A 19875-nucleotide genomic window follows, 5' to 3' on the forward strand; every position below is an offset into this window, starting at 1 on the left:
TTTTTCACTCATGTTTGTCGCCTCGAAATAGTAGATTAATTTTGCATTTTAAATAAATTTAGTAATACAATGGAATCTCTATAACTCGAATGTCAAGGGAAATGCTAACGAGATTTTCAACTTAACAAGAACTTAGATACATATGATTTGACTGCTGAAATTTCGACATACGAAGCCGCGATTTCTATGTGTATTTTTCCATTTGTAGAGTCGAATTTGAATCACAATTCAAATAAGTTTTGTTGTATATATTTTTACATATTAATGAAGTAAACTGTACACTAAACAAATCCGTTATTTTGATTTAAACTATGTACAATGACAATAACAATACTCCGAACCCCGAACATTCTTTTTAATTGTTATTATTTCGGGGAATGCCAAGTAAGACGTCAATATATTTTATTAACTCCGACTTGTCCGTTTTTAGAGAGTATAAATATGTATTATCAATATTTCGGAGGGAAATAACATTTTGTTCGAGTAGCAACGTCTAAATAATTCGAGATACCGCACACTTAAAAGGTTCAGCGGAAAGGAATGGCATTTTTTTTGCGACCCACTGAGGATGTCGATTTAACGAGGTGCGAGTTATACAGATTACACTGTATTTTGTTTAATCAAATTGTTTGTGGTAAATCAAGGATCAGCCCTAAATCACAGCTATGGAAATCGTTTTTTTATATGTGTTTGTATTATATAAGTGTGTAAATATTGGATTATTTAGGTATTTCGCGTTCGCATAGCCTGCGACCGCCGGGGATCGCCGCCATATCGTTTTCGCGATGTTAAACATTTTTATGTGAATAAACGTTTATATGTTATTTAAATATAATATAAAATTGCAGCTCTTTTATTTTTTAACCCATTATAACTCCTTGCGACTATATAATCAAATTTTAATAAAACATTTAACATGAGATACACACACATACACATAATGCGATGAGACAGAAATGAACAAAACGTAAATCTATAGCTCTTCTGATGGCAATACTATATTTCGTCATGAAATACTTTATGCAGATGCATATACATTCGCAAAATGCTTACTTACACATTGATGTGCCTAAAGGCATGTTGGAAATTCACAACTGTATTCAGTGCTTACAACAAATAAACTAACCAATAAATTTCTAAACTTAACCGTAAAAACAAAGATTATTTTTTAATAAAATTGTACAAAGAATTTTAGAAACTTTTCTTACGTTTCTTACCACTTTTCGAAGCATTAAAATCTCTAAACAAATAAAGGACTAACAAAATAAAACACTTATTATAAAAATAAATAAATATATTTCTGAAAACAATCACTTATCATAAGTATACACAAACTGTAAGCCGACGTCAATATTCGTTCCGTTCTGAACGAGTTCTATACGCGACGCTTCCACGTGTACGCGTATACCATCGCCATTGACGAGTTCCGCGCATTTCGTCACGTGATCGCCTGCTACTGGAATCTTGCGAGGACCTAACGCCGGATCAAGATATTGCCACAGCTTTAGAGCACTTATGTCTGAAAGTTAATAAAAAATATTTTCAGGGTTTTCAATTTAACTATATAAATATAATAGTTATTTAACTAAATTAAAGATTTAAGCTTGCGCCTGGTAGATATACCACACACACTACAGCGAGGAAATGCTGCCACAGGGACCAAATTTGTTTTAATTTTCTATTTATTCATTTTGAATTATTAATATTAATACTATGCATGTTAAAAATATTGTAAATACTGTATTTGTGTGTTTAAAATAAATTGTATTTTAAATTTACATACTAATAGTTATTTCTTACTATCGTAATCAAATAATTTGACAGTAAACTAACGTATACATAATAATTAACACACAATACATAGTGAGACAATTAAAAAATTACAGCTGACTGCTTTATACTTCCCAGCAATAGATGGCCTATATATAACCTTTCTATCAAATTTATTTGACAAGTTCATGTAGCAGTCGCTGACCACGACTGCTGTGAAGAAACGTCGAGTTGTGTAAAAAATTGCGTTTATATTTCAATAGAACTAACTTTATCAAATTTTACTTGCATTATTTATTTACAAATACACAAATATTATATTATTATAATACAAACAAACACAGAAATTGTCCTATTTGCTTTTAAGCCACAAACACTCTGTCAATCCAAGTGAATCCTTAGAGAATATTTCCTAGAATAGTTAAAACACTGGACCCACTGAAAATGACATAAGCTTGGATTTAATTTCAACATTTTTTTTTTACTTACCTTTAATAGCCTTAATCTCTTTAGCGATCTTGGCTTTAATCTTCTCAACCGTATCCCCATCTACCAGGGTCACAGAAATGGTGAACAATCCACTCATCGGTGTGGGGTTGGTGAAGGTCACTGTAAGTCCAGGTTCCGCAATAAAGTTGACATGTGGACTACCAGGCGCACAGTCTTCTATCGTTTTTTCTGGAGTATCAGGACTGTCTGTATGTTTGACTTCGATTGCGTCAAGCTGTTGATTCAGAAAATTATACAATAATCCAATTATTTAAACAAATCTCCGATGACGTATAAAGTCTTGTAACAAATTGTTTTTTTAGACGATCTGTATACAATAAAGTACAGGTTTTTCCTTTACCCATTCTACTGTCCGTTTTGGTTAACGACAAGTTCAAACGTGTTTTGGGTAGAATTGTTTTACATACGCAGTGAATATTATTGATTTATCTTCAATTATGCTATAATTACTAGAAATTTGTAATTTTCACCTTACAAGAGAACACGAGTTTTAACTAAATATTATCAAAGACTTTTAATAGAAAATAAAAATGCTGTGATTTGGCAAAGACCTACCGGAATCAACAACAGTCTTAACTGTTAAAAAAGCAAAGAAAATAGGTCTTCAGGCGGCATTCGACGACGCCTACGATAAAATAACTTCGGTTTATGTTATTTTATTCATAGTAATGTAAATTGTTTTTATATTTTAACGTATGTATGTCAATTTATATCATGTTTGTCCTAATTATGTGGTTCAAATAAAATAAAAACATTTTTCTTTTTAATTCTTGTTTTCTTTAGGTCCCGATTACAAACATACTAAAAATTCAAAATGGAACCCCGACATAGCAGCCTATCGCTTAAGTCTGGTGTATAAAAAACATAAAAATGTTACTAATGCGTTAAATGATTATTTAAATTGTCAAAGAATTCTATTGGTCCTTCGAAACAGACAGCTATAAAATTAACTTCATAATAAATACTCGAAGTAATATGAACATTAATATCGCATCGTTAGTTTTATTAATTTACATGCTTAAATAATATAAATACAATTTAATTGTAGATTATTTAAGCTAGCCCATCTTGACAACTTTTCATATAAACATATTATATTTTCTACTGATAATATAAATAATTTATACAAAGCAGTAAATATTAAGCCTACAAATACTTACATCCAAAGTATTCAGCAGATATTGTTTGTTATCTTCAAGCAGTTGGGCCTCATCAAAGGGCAAGGCAACAGAGAGTGCTTCGGGACCAATCTTTTGTAGATTATCTCTTGTGGCTTGAACGAATGGCATCACTCTTTTCATATATTTTTTAAGATCGTTTATAGCAGAAAGTTTTGTTGATAATACTTTGTTATCGGGGAGACCTGAAGGCTGCAATCATAATGATTTGATGTTGAATATATACATATAAATATGGTATAAAATAAACAGTTTCTATATAATTTTTTATACCAATAAGCGTTACGAGGTTAGAACTAATAAGTTACTATTTAAATAATTTTCACAAATATAACTTTTCGTTATTATTGCCATAAAAAAACTTAGACGAAGACGTTAATGTGTTTTCTAACTTCCCGTCAAGCTTTCGTCAACTCACTTTAACTGGATATATTTTTATATTTCCTTTTAATTGTAATTTGAATAAAAATTATTCCCAACTAATTTTTGTGTGTATATAAAGTTTGAAATGTTTTTTTTAATCTCATTTTTGTTAATTCTTTACAATGTTTGACAGTGCCAATGGCAGTATAAACTTTGAGGTCTTAGCCACAGATTTCTATCTCTTTCGTGACCGTATGTTTTTTCTAATAGACAAGTAGTCGATCAGACTTCGGCCGGTTTTCACAATGTACGTTCACCGTACGAGCGAGTGTTAAATGCGCACATAGACAAAGGGATAATCGCACGCTAATCTTAAATTGCTTTACACAATGTTTGAGGACACAATAAATAAATCAAGCGAAACTAATTACGTTATAACAGTATAGTTACCCCATTTAACTCCTTGAGCGTACTCAAAATGATATGTTGCCACTTCGGGTACTCCTTAGCGACCCATATCACCGCCTTATTCGGCTTCCGCTCCGGTTTGGGCGCTTCGCCTTTTTTAGGCTTTCGGACTGCGCAGTGATTCTTGAGGTAGATACGGAAAGAATGGGCGGCCTCCATTTAATAGTTACTGGCTTTCATTGCCACTATATCAATGTCACCCGCTTTTTCTTTTTCTAGCTGATCGGAAGAAATGTAGGCCAATTATTCAAGAAGGAAGTGTTCATACTAAATCTACCAGCGATGAATGTACCTTAAGAGAAACCGCGTAGCGCCGTCGAAACAGCCGAAGGGGCGGGGCTTGACAAACTATTCGCCAACGGGCCCACATAACGTACGAGTACGTACGTTAATTTGCGGGTATTAACCGCGTTCTGATTTAAGTTAACGCCGCATTCGAGTTTTTTCCGCGATTTAAACTAAATGCTAGACTAATACTTATATTGAAATTAGTATAAAATAATATCGCAGAAAAAAGCCGTGATGCGGCTGTTACAGAATGAATTGAGCTTTTACATATGTATATGTCCCTATTAATTATGAAATGATTAGAAAATTGCAACATTATATCGTATTTTTATGTCAACAAATAAGTTCCGAGACGGTTTTTATGTTAATTGATTTATTTTAACCTAATTTTATCAGAATGTTTTCATTAAAAATTGCTTAGTTTAGCTATTGTTGTCGTTTAAAGGAAATAAATCTTACCTACCATGGATATTCTAGTATGTTTTAAATCTCAGTACATTCTGTAATCAATGTCAAAATCTCGTCTTATTCATAAACTTTTGGTAAAGGATTTTTGTCAGATATTTTATATAATGACATGGGTTTATGGATAAGGTCCATTCGACAATAGATAACTATTTGGCCGCAATTATGGCAACAATGGTGTCTAGTTAAATTTGGTTTATTTTTTAACTTGTGGAGTTTATTCTCGAATATTCTAATTGTATGGAATTATTAACACCTGCACTCTGAACTTACTAAAAAACTACTACTATATACTATAGGACCATTATAGACGCTTCTTAGTAGTTCTATAAAATTCAATACTCTATCGAAAAGCCTATTTGACAGATGACAGTGAAAAATAAAGTATTGTTAAGAGTAATCTATCTAAAACTAGACTTTAAAAGGCGTTAAAGAGTAAAATCACTGGTATAATAATAATTTATCTAAAAAAACACAGTTAAAATATAGATTTTTATATGTCAGTTACGCGACACAGAACAAATTAGTCGAATCGACAATGACGTATGCATGTTGATAATATCTTGTTTAATATTAATACTATCATGGAGTTTTATTTGCTGGTTTTTTTATAGATTCATAATACGTATTTATATGAGTAAAAATATCAATAATTCCTCATGTGTTTACATGTGAGTCATGCGACGCCATCTTGGCCAGAAAAAACATTTTGGCGCGTTTATGATAATAATAATTGAATTTGTATTTTAGTGAATATTACGCTGAAATGGTTTTTAAAATCTTGTCAAATATCTCGGTGTTATTTAAAATTTATAAAGCAGGTGAACTCGTGCCAGCAGTCTTAACAATACTTTGGTAGATTCAGGTGTTAAAAAGTCTAGGTAAAGCAAGCTAACCAATTAATTATGAGTATTCGAGGATTTACTTAATTTTAGAGGTAAATGCGAACGCGAATATGGAAAAGTATTAGGAACTATACGGCGACAGAGCGCATTAAAATTAAATATATAAATGTTTTATTTACTTAGAACATAGATTTTACATAGATCTTCAATTTTAACGATAAATTCGTACTTTTGAATTTTTTTTTAATATGAAGGCGAAGCCGCCCTCTTGGGATTTCATTCATTTATGTATATAAGTGTGATTTGATTGAATTTTTTTTAAAACTGAATGTATGTTTTAGTCTTATATATCACATGAACGTTCCTATAAAAATAATACCGTTGATTATATTACTAGACACCTGATGAGATTTCTATGTAAAATGTGTGAACATGTCTGTATTTTAAAAGTTGTACGCCATAGATAAATAAATTCGCAAAAAATATTCAAATTAAGAATTCCATTTTATATATATAATAATTATTTAACAAAACAGGAATATAAAAGTTATTGCTTGATTCTAATCAGATATAGTTATGTCAGTAAAGAGGCCTGATTTTCGTGACTGGAAGGACTTTTCTAAATAACATAATCATTTTTTACTTTATTGCTTTAATGTTGCATGACCATGAATGCCAAGAGCGGAGTTTTCACAGCATTCAAATGCATTTCTATTATTTATGTTATAAGACGTGTTTTATGGCAATAAAAAGTCTTTATAGTACGCAAACCTGCGTGGATGGATGAAGGGTTTGTTTGTTCGGTTTTTACTAGTAACTAAGTCAATATTGGTGAAATTTTTTGTGGCCATTTCTTTTAGTTTTTTGGTTCTATTTAGTGCCTTTTTCACAATAGACATATTTATGGTATCGTGAGAAACACAAAGACTGAGTTACGACCTAAATGCTACTTTATGATCCTTATTTACGACATTCCAAAATATATTTTCTTACTTATTAAGCAAGAATTTTATTCAAAGTCAAAGGCAGTTACAATTTTTCACTCATGTTTGTCGCCTCGAAATAGTAGATTAATTTTGCATTTTAAATAAATTTAGTAATACAATGGAATCTCTATAACTCGAATGTCAAGGGAAATGCTAACGAGATTTTCAACTTAACAAGAACTTAGATACATATGATTTGACTGCTGAAATTTCGACATACGAAGCCGCGATTTCTATGTGTATTTTTCCATTTGTAGAGTCGAATTTGAATCACAATTCAAATAAGTTTTGTTGTATATATTTTTACATATTAATGAAGTAAACTGTACACTAAACAAATCCGTTATTTTGATTTAAACTATGTACAATGACAATAACAATACTCCGAACCCCGAACATTCTTTTTAATTGTTATTATTTCGGGGAATGCCAAGTAAGACGTCAATATATTTTATTAACTCCGACTTGTCCGTTTTTAGAGAGTATAAATATGTATTATCAATATTTCGGAGGGAAATAACATTTTGTTCGAGTAGCAACGTCTAAATAATTCGAGATACCGCACACTTAAAAGGTTCAGCGGAAAGGAATGGCATTTTTTTTGCGACCCACTGAGGATGTCGATTTAACGAGGTGCGAGTTATACAGATTACACTGTATTTTGTTTAATCAAATTGTTTGTGGTAAATCAAGGATCAGCCCTAAATCACAGCTATGGAAATCGTTTTTTTATATGTGTTTGTATTATATAAGTGTGTAAATATTGGATTATTTAGGTATTTCGCGTTCGCATAGCCTGCGACCGCCGGGGATCGCCGCCATATCGTTTTCGCGATGTTAAACATTTTTATGTGAATAAACGTTTATATGTTATTTAAATATAATATAAAATTGCAGCTCTTTTATTTTTTAACCCATTATAACTCCTTGCGACTATATAATCAAATTTTAATAAAACATTTAACATGAGATACACACACATACACATAATGCGATGAGACAGAAATGAACAAAACGTAAATCTATAGCTCTTCTGATGGCAATACTATATTTCGTCATGAAATACTTTATGCAGATGCATATACATTCGCAAAATGCTTACTTACACATTGATGTGCCTAAAGGCATGTTGGAAATTCACAACTGTATTCAGTGCTTACAACAAATAAACTAACCAATAAATTTCTAAACTTAACCGTAAAAACAAAGATTATTTTTTTAATAAAATTGTACAAAGAATTTTAGAAACTTTTCTTACGTTTCTTACCACTTTTCGAAGTATTAAAATCTCGAAACAAATAAAGGACTAACAAAATAAAATACTTATTATAAAAATAAATAAATATATTTCTGAAAACAATCACTTATCATAAGTATACACAAACTGTAAGCCGACGTCAATATTCGTTCCGTTCTGAACGAGTCCTATACGCGACGCTTCCACGTGTACGCGTATACCATCGCCATTGACGAGTTCCGCGCATTTTGTCACGTGATCGCCTGCTACTGGAATCTTGCGAGGACCTAACGCCGGATCAAGATATCGCCACAGCTTTAGAGCATTTATGTCTGAAAGTTAATAAAAAATATTTTCAGGGTTTTCAATTTAATTATATAAATATAATAGTTATTTAACTAAATTAAAGATTTAAGCTTGCGCCTGGTAGATATACCACACACACTACAGCGAGGAAATGCTGCCACAGGGACCAAATTTGTTTTAATTTTCTATTTATTCATTTTGAATTATTAATATTAATACTATGCATGTTAAAAATATTGTAAATACTGTATTTGTGTGTTTAAAATAAATTGTATTTTAAATTTACATACTAATAGTTATTTCTTACTATCGTAATCAAATAATTTGAAAGTAAACTAACGTATACATAATAATTAACACACAATACATAGCAAGACAATTAAAAAATTACAGCTGACTGCTTCATACTTCCCAGCAATAGATGGCCTATATATAACCTTTATATCAAATTTATTTGACAAGTTCATGTAGCAGTCGCTGAACGCGACTGCTGTGAAGAAACGTCGAGTTGTCTAAAAAATTGCGTTTATATTTTAATAAAACGAACTTTATCAAATTTTACTTTCATTATTTCATTACACAAAAATATTATATTATTTTAATACAAACAAACACAGAAATTCTCCCATTTGCTTTTAAGCCACAAACACTCTGTCAATCCAAGTGAATCCTTAGAGAATATTTCCTAGAATAGTTAAAACACTGGACCCACTGAAAATGACATAAGCTTGGATTTATTTTAACCATTTTTTACTAACCTTTAATAGCCTTAATCTCTTTAGCGATCTTGGCTTTAATCTTCTCAACCGTATCCCCATCTACCAGGGTCACAGAAATGGTAAACAATCCACTCATCGGTGTGGGCTTGGTGAAGGTCACTGTAAGTCCAGGCGCACAGTCTTCTATCGTTTTTTCTGGAGTATCAGGACTGTCTGTATGTTTGACTTCGATTGCGTCAAGCTGTTGATTCAGAAAATTATACAATAATCCAATTATTTAAACAAATCTCCGATGACGTATAAAGTCTTGTAACAAATTGTTTTTTTTAGACGATCTGTATACAATAAACTGTCCGTTTTGGTTAACGACAAGTTCAAACGTGTTTTGGGTAGAATTGTTTTACGTACGCAGTGAATATTATTGATTTATCTTCAATTATGTTATAATTACTAGAAATTTGTAATTTTCACGTAACAAGAGAACACGAGTTTTAACTAAATATTATCAAAGACTTTTAATCGAAAATAAAAATGCTGTGATTTGGCAAAGACCTACCAGAATCAACAACAGTCTTAACTGTTATAAAAGCAAAGAAAATAGGTCTTCAGGCGGCATTCGACGACGCCTACGATAAAATAACTTCGGTTTATGTTATTTTATTCATAGTAATGTAAATTGTTTTTTATATTTTAACGTATGTATGTCAATTTATATCCTGTTTGTCCTAATTATGTGGTTCAAATAAAATAAAAACATTTTTCTTCTTAATTCTTGTTTTCTTTAGGTCCCGATTACAAACATACTAAAAATTCAAAATGGAACCCCGACATAGCAGCCTATCGCTTAAGTCCGGTATATAACTGTATGCATTAATAAAATATTCAAAACTTTAAAAATGTTACTAATGCGTTAAATGATTATTTAAATTGTCAAAGAATTATTTTGGTCCTTCGAAACAGACTAAGCTATAAAAAATTAACTTCATAATAAATACTCGAAGTAATATGAACATTAATATCGCATCGTTAGTTTTATTAATTTACCTGCTTAAATAATATAAATACAATGTAATTGTAGATTATTTAAGCTAGCCAATCTTGATATCTTTTCATATAAACATATTATATTTTCTACTGATAATATAAATAATTTATACGAAGCAGTAAATATTAAGCCTACAAATACTTACATCCAAAGTATTCAGCAGATATTGTTTGTTATCTTCAAGCAGTTGGGCCTCATCAAAGGGCAAGGCAACAGAGAGTGCTTCGGGACCAATCTTTTGTAGATTATCTCTTGTGGCTTGAACGAATGGCATCACTCTTTTCATATATTTTTTAAGATCGTTTATAGCAGAAAGTTTTGTTGATAATACTTTGTTATCGGGGAGACCTGAAGGCTGCAATCATAATGATTTGATGTTGAATATATATATATATATATATATATATATATATATATATATAAATATGGTATAAAATAAACAGTTTTTATATAATTTTTTATACCAATAAGCGTTACGAGGTTAGAACTAATAAGTTACTATTTAAATAATTTTCACAAATATAACTTTTCGTTATTATTGCCATTAAAAAACTTAGACGAAGACGTTAATGTGTTTTCTAACTTCCCGTCAAGCTTTCGTCAACTCACTTTAACTGGATATATTTTTATATTTCCTTTTAATTGTAATTTGAATAAATTAATTCCCAACTAATTTTTGTGTGTATATAAAGTTTGACATGTTTTTTTTAATCTCATTTTTGTTAATTCTTTACAATGTTTGACAATGCCAATGGCAGTATAAACTTTGAGGTCTTAGCCACAGATTTCTATCTCTTTCGTGACCGTATGTTTTTTCTAATAGACAAGTAGTCGATCAGACTTCGGCCGGTTTTCACAATGTACGTTCACCGTACGAGCGAGTGTTAAATACGCACATAGACAAAGGGATAATCGCACGCTAATCTTAAATTGCTTTGCACAATGTTTGAGGACACAATAAATAAATCAAGCGAAACTAATTACGTTATAACAGTATAGTTACCCCATTTAACTCCTTGAGCGTACTCAAAATGATATGTTGCCACTTCGGGTCCTCGGGTCCCACTCCTTAGCGACCCATATCACCGTCTTATTCGGCTTCCGCTCCGGTTTGGGCGCTTCGCCTTTTTTAGGCTTTCGGACTGCGCAGTGATTCTTGAGGTAGATACGGAAAGAATGGGCGGCCTCCATTAAATAGTTACTGGCTTTCATTGCCACTATATCAATGTCACCCGCTTTTTTTTTCTAGCTGATCGGAAGAAATGTAGGCCAATTATTCAAGAAGGAAGTGTTCATACTAAATCTACCAGCGATGAATGTACCTAAAGAGAAACCGCGTAGCGCCGTCGAATCAGCCGAAGGGGCGGGGCTTGACAAACTATTCGCCAACGGGCCCACATAACGTACGACTACGTACGTTAATTTGCGGGTAATAACCGCGTTGTGATTTAAGTTAAAGCCGCACTCGAGTTTTTTCCGCGATTTAAACTAAATGCTAGACTAATACTTATATTGAAATTAGTATAAAATAATATCGCAGAAAAAAGCCGTAGTGCGGCTGTTACAGAATGAATTGAGCTTTTACATATGTATATGTCCCTGTTAATTATGAAATGATTAGAAAATTGCAACATTATATCGTATTTTTATGTCAACAAATAAGTTCCGAGACGATTTTTATGTTAATTGATTTATTTTAACCTAATTTTATCAGAATGTTTTCATTAAAAATTGCTTAGTTTAGCTATTGTTGTCGTTTAAAGGAAATAAATCTTACCTACCATGGATATTCTAGTATGTTTTAAATCTCAGTACATTCTGTAATCAATGTCAAAATCTCGTCTTATTCATAAACCTTTGGTAAAGGATTTTTGTCAGATATTTTATATAATGACATGGGTTTATGGATAAGGTCCATTCGACAATAGATAACTATTTGGCCGCAATGATGGCAACAATGGTGTCTAGTTAAATTTGGTTTATTTTTTAACTTGTGGAGTTTATTCTCGAATATTCTAATTCTATGGAATTATTAACACCTGCACTCTGAACTTACTAAAAAGCTACTACTATAGGACCATTGTAGACGCTTCTTAGTAGTTCTATAAAATTCAATACTCTATCGAAAAGCCTATTTGACAGATGACAGTGAAAAATAAAGTATTGTTAAGAGTAATCTATCTAAAACATGACTTTAAAAGGCGTTAAACAGTAAAATTACTGGTATAATAATAATTTATCTAAAAAAACACAGTTAAAATATAGATTTTTATATGTCAGTTACGCGACACAGAACAGATTAGTCGAATCGACAATGACGTATACATGTTGATAATATCTTGTTTAATATTAATACTATCATGGAGTTTTATTTGCTGGTTTTTTTTATAGATTCATAATACGTATTTATATGAGTAAAAATATCAATAATTCCTCATGTGTTTACATGTGAGTCATGCGACGCCATCTTGGCCAGAAAAAACATTTTGGCGCGTTTATGATAATAATAATTGAATTTGTATTTTAGTGAATATTACGCTGAAATGGTTTTTAAAATCTTGTCAAATATCTCGGTGTTATTTAGAAGCAAGTGAACTCGTGCCAGCAGTCTTAACAATACTTTGGTAGATTCAGGTGTTAAAAAGTCTAGGTAAAGCAAGCTAACCAATTAATTATGAGTATTCGAGGATTTACTTAATTTTAGAGGTAAATGCGAACGCGAATATGGAAAAGTATTAGGAACTATACGGCGACAGAGCGCATTAAAATTAAACATATAAATGTTTTATTTACTTAGAACATAGATTTTACATAGATCTTCAATTTTAACGATAAATTCGTACTTTTGAATTTTTTTTAATATGAAATCTTGGGATTTCATTCATTTATGTATATAAGTGTGATTTGATTGAATTTTTTTTTAAACTGAATGTATGTTTTAGTTTTATATATCACATGAACGTTCCTATAAAAATAATACCGTTGATTACATTACACACATGATGAGATTTCTATGTAAAATGTGTGAACACGTTTGTATTTTAAAAGTTGTACGCCATAGATAAATAAATTCGCAAAAAATATTCAAATTAAGAATTCCATTAAATTTTTATATATATATATATATATAATTGCCTTAATGTTGCATGACCATGAATGCCAAGAGCGGAGTTTTCACAGCATTCAAATGCATTTATATTATTTATGTTATAAGAAGTGTTTTATGGCAATAAAAAGTCTTTATAGTACGCAAACCTGCGTGGATGGATGAAGGGTTTGTTTGTTCGGTTTTTACTAGTAACTAAGTCAATATTGGTGAAATTTTTTGTGGCCATTTCTTTTAGGTTGTAGCACGTGTTTTGTGTATGTTTTTTTTTGGTTCTATTTAGTGCCTTTTTCACAATAGACATATTTATGGTATCGTGAGAAACACAAAGACTGAGTTACGACCTAAATGCTACTTTATGATCCTTATTTACGACATTCCAAAATATATTTTCTTACTTATTAAGCAAGAATTTTATTCAAAGTCAAAGGCAGTTACAATTTTTCACTCATGTTTGTCGCCTCGAAATAGTAGATTAATTTTGCATTTTAAATAAATTTAGTAATACAATGGAATCTCTATAACTCGAATGTCAAGGGAAATGCTAACGAGATTTTCAACTTAACAAGAACTTAGATACATATGATTTGACTGCTGAAATTTCGACATACGAAGCCGCGATTTCTATGTGTATTTTTCCATTTGTAGAGTCGAATTTGAATCACAATTCAAATAAGTTTTGTTGTATATATTTTTACATATTAATGAAGTAAACTGTACACTAAACAAATCCGTTATTTTGATTTAAACTATGTACAATGACAATAACAATACTCCGAACCCCGAACATTCTTTTTAATTGTTATTATTTCGGGGAATGCCAAGTAAGACGTCAATATATTTTATTAACTCCGACTTGTCCGTTTTTAGAGAGTATAAATATGTATTATCAATATTTCGGAGGGAAATAACATTTTGTTCGAGTAGCAACGTCTAAATAATTCGAGATACCGCACACTTAAAAGGTTCAGCGGAAAGGAATGGCATTTTTTTTGCGACCCACTGAGGATGTCGATTTAACGAGGTGCGAGTTATACAGATTACACTGTATTTTGTTTAATCAAATTGTTTGTGGTAAATCAAGGATCAGCCCTAAATCACAGCTATGGAAATCGTTTTTTTATATGTGTTTGTATTATATAAGTGTGTAAATATTGGATTATTTAGGTATTTCGCGTTCGCATAGCCTGCGACCGCCGGGGATCGCCGCCATATCGTTTTCGCGATGTTAAACATTTTTATGTGAATAAACGTTTATATGTTATTTAAATATAATATAAAATTGCAGCTCTTTTATTTTTTAACCCATTATAACTCCTTGCGACTATATAATCAAATTTTAATAAAACATTTAACATGAGATACACACACATACACATAATGCGATGAGACAGAAATGAACAAAACGTAAATCTATAGCTCTTCTGATGGCAATACTATATTTCGTCATGAAATACTTTATGCAGATGCATATACATTCGCAAAATGCTTACTTACACATTGATGTGCCTAAAGGCATGTTGGAAATTCACAACTGTATTCAGTGCTTACAACAAATAAACTAACCAATAAATTTCTAAACTTAACCGTAAAAACAAAGATTATTTTTTAATAAAATTGTACAAAGAATTTTAGAAACTTTTCTTACGTTTCTTACCACTTTTCGAAGCATTAAAATCTCTAAACAAATAAAGGACTAACAAAATAAAACACTTATTATAAAAATAAATAAATATATTTCTGAAAACAATCACTTATCATAAGTATACACAAACTGTAAGCCGACGTCAATATTCGTTCCGTTCTGAACGAGTTCTATACGCGACGCTTCCACGTGTACGCGTATACCATCGCCATTGACGAGTTCCGCGCATTTCGTCACGTGATCGCCTGCTACTGGAATCTTGCGAGGACCTAACGCCGGATCAAGATATTGCCACAGCTTTAGAGCACTTATGTCTGAAAGTTAATAAAAAATATTTTCAGGGTTTTCAATTTAACTATATAAATATAATAGTTATTTAACTAAATTAAAGATTTAAGCTTGCGCCTGGTAGATATACCACACACACTACAGCGAGGAAATGCTGCCACAGGGACCAAATTTGTTTTAATTTTCTATTTATTCATTTTGAATTATTAATATTAATACTATGCATGTTAAAAATATTGTAAATACTGTATTTGTGTGTTTAAAATAAATTGTATTTTAAATTTACATACTAATAGTTATTTCTTACTATCGTAATCAAATAATTTGACAGTAAACTAACGTATACATAATAATTAACACACAATACATAGTGAGACAATTAAAAAATTACAGCTGACTGCTTTATACTTCCCAGCAATAGATGGCCTATATATAACCTTTCTATCAAATTTATTTGACAAGTTCATGTAGCAGTCGCTGACCACGACTGCTGTGAAGAAACGTCGAGTTGTGTAAAAAATTGCGTTTATATTTCAATAGAACTAACTTTATCAAATTTTACTTGCATTATTTATTTACAAATACACAAATATTATATTATTATAATACAAACAAACACAGAAATTGTCCTATTTGCTTTTAAGCCACAAACACTCTGTCAATCCAAGTGAATCCTTAGAGAATATTTCCTAGAATAGTTAAAACACTGGACCCACTGAAAATGACATAAGCTTGGATTTAATTTCAACATTTTTTTTTTACTTACCTTTAATAGCCTTAATCTCTTTAGCGATCTTGGCTTTAATCTTCTCAACCGTATCCCCATCTACCAGGGTCACAGAAATGGTGAACAATCCACTCATCGGTGTGGGGTTGGTGAAGGTCACTGTAAGTCCAGGTTCCGCAATAAAGTTGACATGTGGACTACCAGGCGCACAGTCTTCTATCGTTTTTTCTGGAGTATCAGGACTGTCTGTATGTTTGACTTCGATTGCGTCAAGCTGTTGATTCAGAAAATTATACAATAATCCAATTATTTAAACAAATCTCCGATGACGTATAAAGTCTTGTAACAAATTGTTTTTTTAGACGATCTGTATACAATAAAGTACAGGTTTTTCCTTTACCCATTCTACTGTCCGTTTTGGTTAACGACAAGTTCAAACGTGTTTTGGGTAGAATTGTTTTACATACGCAGTGAATATTATTGATTTATCTTCAATTATGCTATAATTACTAGAAATTTGTAATTTTCACCTTACAAGAGAACACGAGTTTTAACTAAATATTATCAAAGACTTTTAATAGAAAATAAAAATGCTGTGATTTGGCAAAGACCTACCGGAATCAACAACAGTCTTAACTGTTAAAAAAGCAAAGAAAATAGGTCTTCAGGCGGCATTCGACGACGCCTACGATAAAATAACTTCGGTTTATGTTATTTTATTCATAGTAATGTAAATTGTTTTTATATTTTAACGTATGTATGTCAATTTATATCATGTTTGTCCTAATTATGTGGTTCAAATAAAATAAAAACATTTTTCTTTTTAATTCTTGTTTTCTTTAGGTCCCGATTACAAACATACTAAAAATTCAAAATGGAACCCCGACATAGCAGCCTATCGCTTAAGTCTGGTGTATAAAAAACATAAAAATGTTACTAATGCGTTAAATGATTATTTAAATTGTCAAAGAATTCTATTGGTCCTTCGAAACAGACAGCTATAAAATTAACTTCATAATAAATACTCGAAGTAATATGAACATTAATATCGCATCGTTAGTTTTATTAATTTACATGCTTAAATAATATAAATACAATTTAATTGTAGATTATTTAAGCTAGCCCATCTTGACAACTTTTCATATAAACATATTATATTTTCTACTGATAATATAAATAATTTATACAAAGCAGTAAATATTAAGCCTACAAATACTTACATCCAAAGTATTCAGCAGATATTGTTTGTTATCTTCAAGCAGTTGGGCCTCATCAAAGGGCAAGGCAACAGAGAGTGCTTCGGGACCAATCTTTTGTAGATTATCTCTTGTGGCTTGAACGAATGGCATCACTCTTTTCATATATTTTTTAAGATCGTTTATAGCAGAAAGTTTTGTTGATAATACTTTGTTATCGGGGAGACCTGAAGGCTGCAATCATAATGATTTGATGTTGAATATATACATATAAATATGGTATAAAATAAACAGTTTCTATATAATTTTTTATACCAATAAGCGTTACGAGGTTAGAACTAATAAGTTACTATTTAAATAATTTTCACAAATATAACTTTTCGTTATTATTGCCATAAAAAAACTTAGACGAAGACGTTAATGTGTTTTCTAACTTCCCGTCAAGCTTTCGTCAACTCACTTTAACTGGATATATTTTTATATTTCCTTTTAATTGTAATTTGAATAAAAATTATTCCCAACTAATTTTTGTGTGTATATAAAGTTTGAAATGTTTTTTTTAATCTCATTTTTGTTAATTCTTTACAATGTTTGACAGTGCCAATGGCAGTATAAACTTTGAGGTCTTAGCCACAGATTTCTATCTCTTTCGTGACCGTATGTTTTTTCTAATAGACAAGTAGTCGATCAGACTTCGGCCGGTTTTCACAATGTACGTTCACCGTACGAGCGAGTGTTAAATGCGCACATAGACAAAGGGATAATCGCACGCTAATCTTAAATTGCTTTACACAATGTTTGAGGACACAATAAATAAATCAAGCGAAACTAATTACGTTATAACAGTATAGTTACCCCATTTAACTCCTTGAGCGTACTCAAAATGATATGTTGCCACTTCGGGTACTCCTTAGCGACCCATATCACCGCCTTATTCGGCTTCCGCTCCGGTTTGGGCGCTTCGCCTTTTTTAGGCTTTCGGACTGCGCAGTGATTCTTGAGGTAGATACGGAAAGAATGGGCGGCCTCCATTTAATAGTTACTGGCTTTCATTGCCACTATATCAATGTCACCCGCTTTTTCTTTTTCTAGCTGATCGGAAGAAATGTAGGCCAATTATTCAAGAAGGAAGTGTTCATACTAAATCTACCAGCGATGAATGTACCTTAAGAGAAACCGCGTAGCGCCGTCGAAACAGCCGAAGGGGCGGGGCTTGACAAACTATTCGCCAACGGGCCCACATAACGTACGAGTACGTACGTTAATTTGCGGGTATTAACCGCGTTCTGATTTAAGTTAACGCCGCATTCGAGTTTTTTTCCGCGATTTAAACTAAATGCTAGACTAATACTTATATTGAAATTAGTATAAAATAATATCGCAGAAAAAAGCCGTGATGCGGCTGTTACAGAATGAATTGAGCTTTTACATATGTATATGTCCCTATTAATTATGAAATGATTAGAAAATTGCAACATTATATCGTATTTTTATGTCAACAAATAAGTTCCGAGACGGTTTTTATGTTAATTGATTTATTTTAACCTAATTTTATCAGAATGTTTTCATTAAAAATTGCTTAGTTTAGCTATTGTTGTCGTTTAAAGGAAATAAATCTTACCTACCATGGATATTCTAGTATGTTTTAAATCTCAGTACATTCTGTAATCAATGTCAAAATCTCGTCTTATTCATAAACTTTTGGTAAAGGATTTTTGTCAGATATTTTATATAATGACATGGGTTTATGGATAAGGTCCATTCGACAATAGATAACTATTTGGCCGCAATTATGGCAACAATGGTGTCTAGTTAAATTTGGTTTATTTTTTAACTTGTGGAGTTTATTCTCGAATATTCTAATTGTATGGAATTATTAACACCTGCACTCTGAACTTACTAAAAAACTACTACTATATACTATAGGACCATTATAGACGCTTCTTAGTAGTTCTATAAAATTCAATACTCTATCGAAAAGCCTATTTGACAGATGACAGTGAAAAATAAAGTATTGTTAAGAGTAATCTATCTAAAACTAGACTTTAAAAGGCGTTAAAGAGTAAAATCACTGGTATAATAATAATTTATCTAAAAAAACACAGTTAAAATATAGATTTTTATATGTCAGTTACGCGACACAGAACAAATTAGTCGAATCGACAATGACGTATGCATGTTGATAATATCTTGTTTAATATTAATACTATCATGGAGTTTTATTTGCTGGTTTTTTTATAGATTCATAATACGTATTTATATGAGTAAAAATATCAATAATTCCTCATGTGTTTACATGTGAGTCATGCGACGCCATCTTGGCCAGAAAAAACATTTTGGCGCGTTTATGATAATAATAATTGAATTTGTATTTTAGTGAATATTACGCTGAAATGGTTTTTAAAATCTTGTCAAATATCTCGGTGTTATTTAAAATTTATAAAGCAGGTGAACTCGTGCCAGCAGTCTTAACAATACTTTGGTAGATTCAGGTGTTAAAAAGTCTAGGTAAAGCAAGCTAACCAATTAATTATGAGTATTCGAGGATTTACTTAATTTTAGAGGTAAATGCGAACGCGAATATGGAAAAGTATTAGGAACTATACGGCGACAGAGCGCATTAAAATTAAATATATAAATGTTTTATTTACTTAGAACATAGATTTTACATAGATCTTCAATTTTAACGATAAATTCGTACTTTTGAATTTTTTTTTAATATGAAGGCGAAGC

General features: G+C 31.2%; 2 protein-coding genes and 1 long non-coding RNA gene across 5 annotated transcripts; all 3 read right to left on the reverse strand.

Moving 5' to 3' along the window:
• Window positions 1–1279: 1279 nt before the first annotated feature.
• Window positions 1280–4459, reverse strand: LOC123712459 (leucine--tRNA ligase, cytoplasmic-like). The gene is made up of 4 exons (XM_045665559.1): window positions 4272–4459; window positions 3441–3650; window positions 2260–2494; window positions 1280–1519 (listed from the first exon to the last, which is right to left on the reverse strand). The coding sequence occupies exons 1-4, from the start codon at window positions 4446–4448 to the stop codon at window positions 1311–1313; spliced, it is 831 nt and encodes a 276-aa protein (XP_045521515.1). The 5' UTR covers window positions 4449–4459; the 3' UTR covers window positions 1280–1310.
• A 3743-nt stretch (window positions 4460–8202) lies between these two features.
• Window positions 8203–11418, reverse strand: LOC123712462. 3 transcript variants are annotated; one of them, XR_006754090.1, is made up of 4 exons: window positions 11184–11418; window positions 10326–10535; window positions 9175–9376; window positions 8203–8442 (listed from the first exon to the last, which is right to left on the reverse strand). It is a non-coding gene; the product is annotated as an uncharacterized LOC123712462 (long non-coding RNA). The 3 variants fall into 3 exon arrangements; XR_006754091.1 differs by lacking the exon at window positions 11184–11418 and adding an exon at window positions 10790–10860; XR_006754092.1 differs by lacking the exon at window positions 11184–11418 and adding an exon at window positions 10645–10771.
• Window positions 11419–15005: 3587 nt separating this feature from the next.
• Window positions 15006–18185, reverse strand: LOC123712460 (leucine--tRNA ligase, cytoplasmic-like). The gene is made up of 4 exons (XM_045665560.1): window positions 17998–18185; window positions 17167–17376; window positions 15986–16220; window positions 15006–15245 (listed from the first exon to the last, which is right to left on the reverse strand). The coding sequence occupies exons 1-4, from the start codon at window positions 18172–18174 to the stop codon at window positions 15037–15039; spliced, it is 831 nt and encodes a 276-aa protein (XP_045521516.1). The 5' UTR covers window positions 18175–18185; the 3' UTR covers window positions 15006–15036.
• Window positions 18186–19875: the final 1690 nt, after the last annotated feature.

This window comes from Pieris brassicae, chromosome 7, assembly GCF_905147105.1.
Source record: "Pieris brassicae chromosome 7, ilPieBrab1.1, whole genome shotgun sequence".
NCBI classification, from domain to species: Eukaryota; Metazoa; Arthropoda; class Insecta; order Lepidoptera; family Pieridae; genus Pieris; species Pieris brassicae.

Excerpts from the sequence above, each read along its gene's own strand:
- LOC123712460 (XM_045665560.1), bottom strand. The coding sequence starts at position 18,174 with ATGGAGGCCGCCCATTCTTTCCGTATCTACCTCAAGAATCACTGCGCA. Across the intron at positions 16,221-17,166 it reads ATCTGCTGAATACTTTGGAT|CTTGACGCAATCGAAGTCAA; the intron begins GTAAGTATTTGT and ends CTGAATCAACAG. Across the intron at positions 15,246-15,985 it reads AGAGATTAAGGCTATTAAAG|ACATAAGTGCTCTAAAGCTG; the intron begins GTAAGTAAAAAA and ends ATTAACTTTCAG.
- LOC123712459 (XM_045665559.1), bottom strand. The coding sequence starts at position 4,448 with ATGGAGGCCGCCCATTCTTTCCGTATCTACCTCAAGAATCACTGCGCA. Across the intron at positions 3,651-4,271 it reads CGCTCAAGGAGTTAAATGGG|CCTTCAGGTCTCCCCGATAA; the intron begins GTAACTATACTG and ends TTATGATTGCAG. Across the intron at positions 1,520-2,259 it reads AGAGATTAAGGCTATTAAAG|ACATAAGTGCTCTAAAGCTG; the intron begins GTAAGTAAAAAA and ends ATTAACTTTCAG.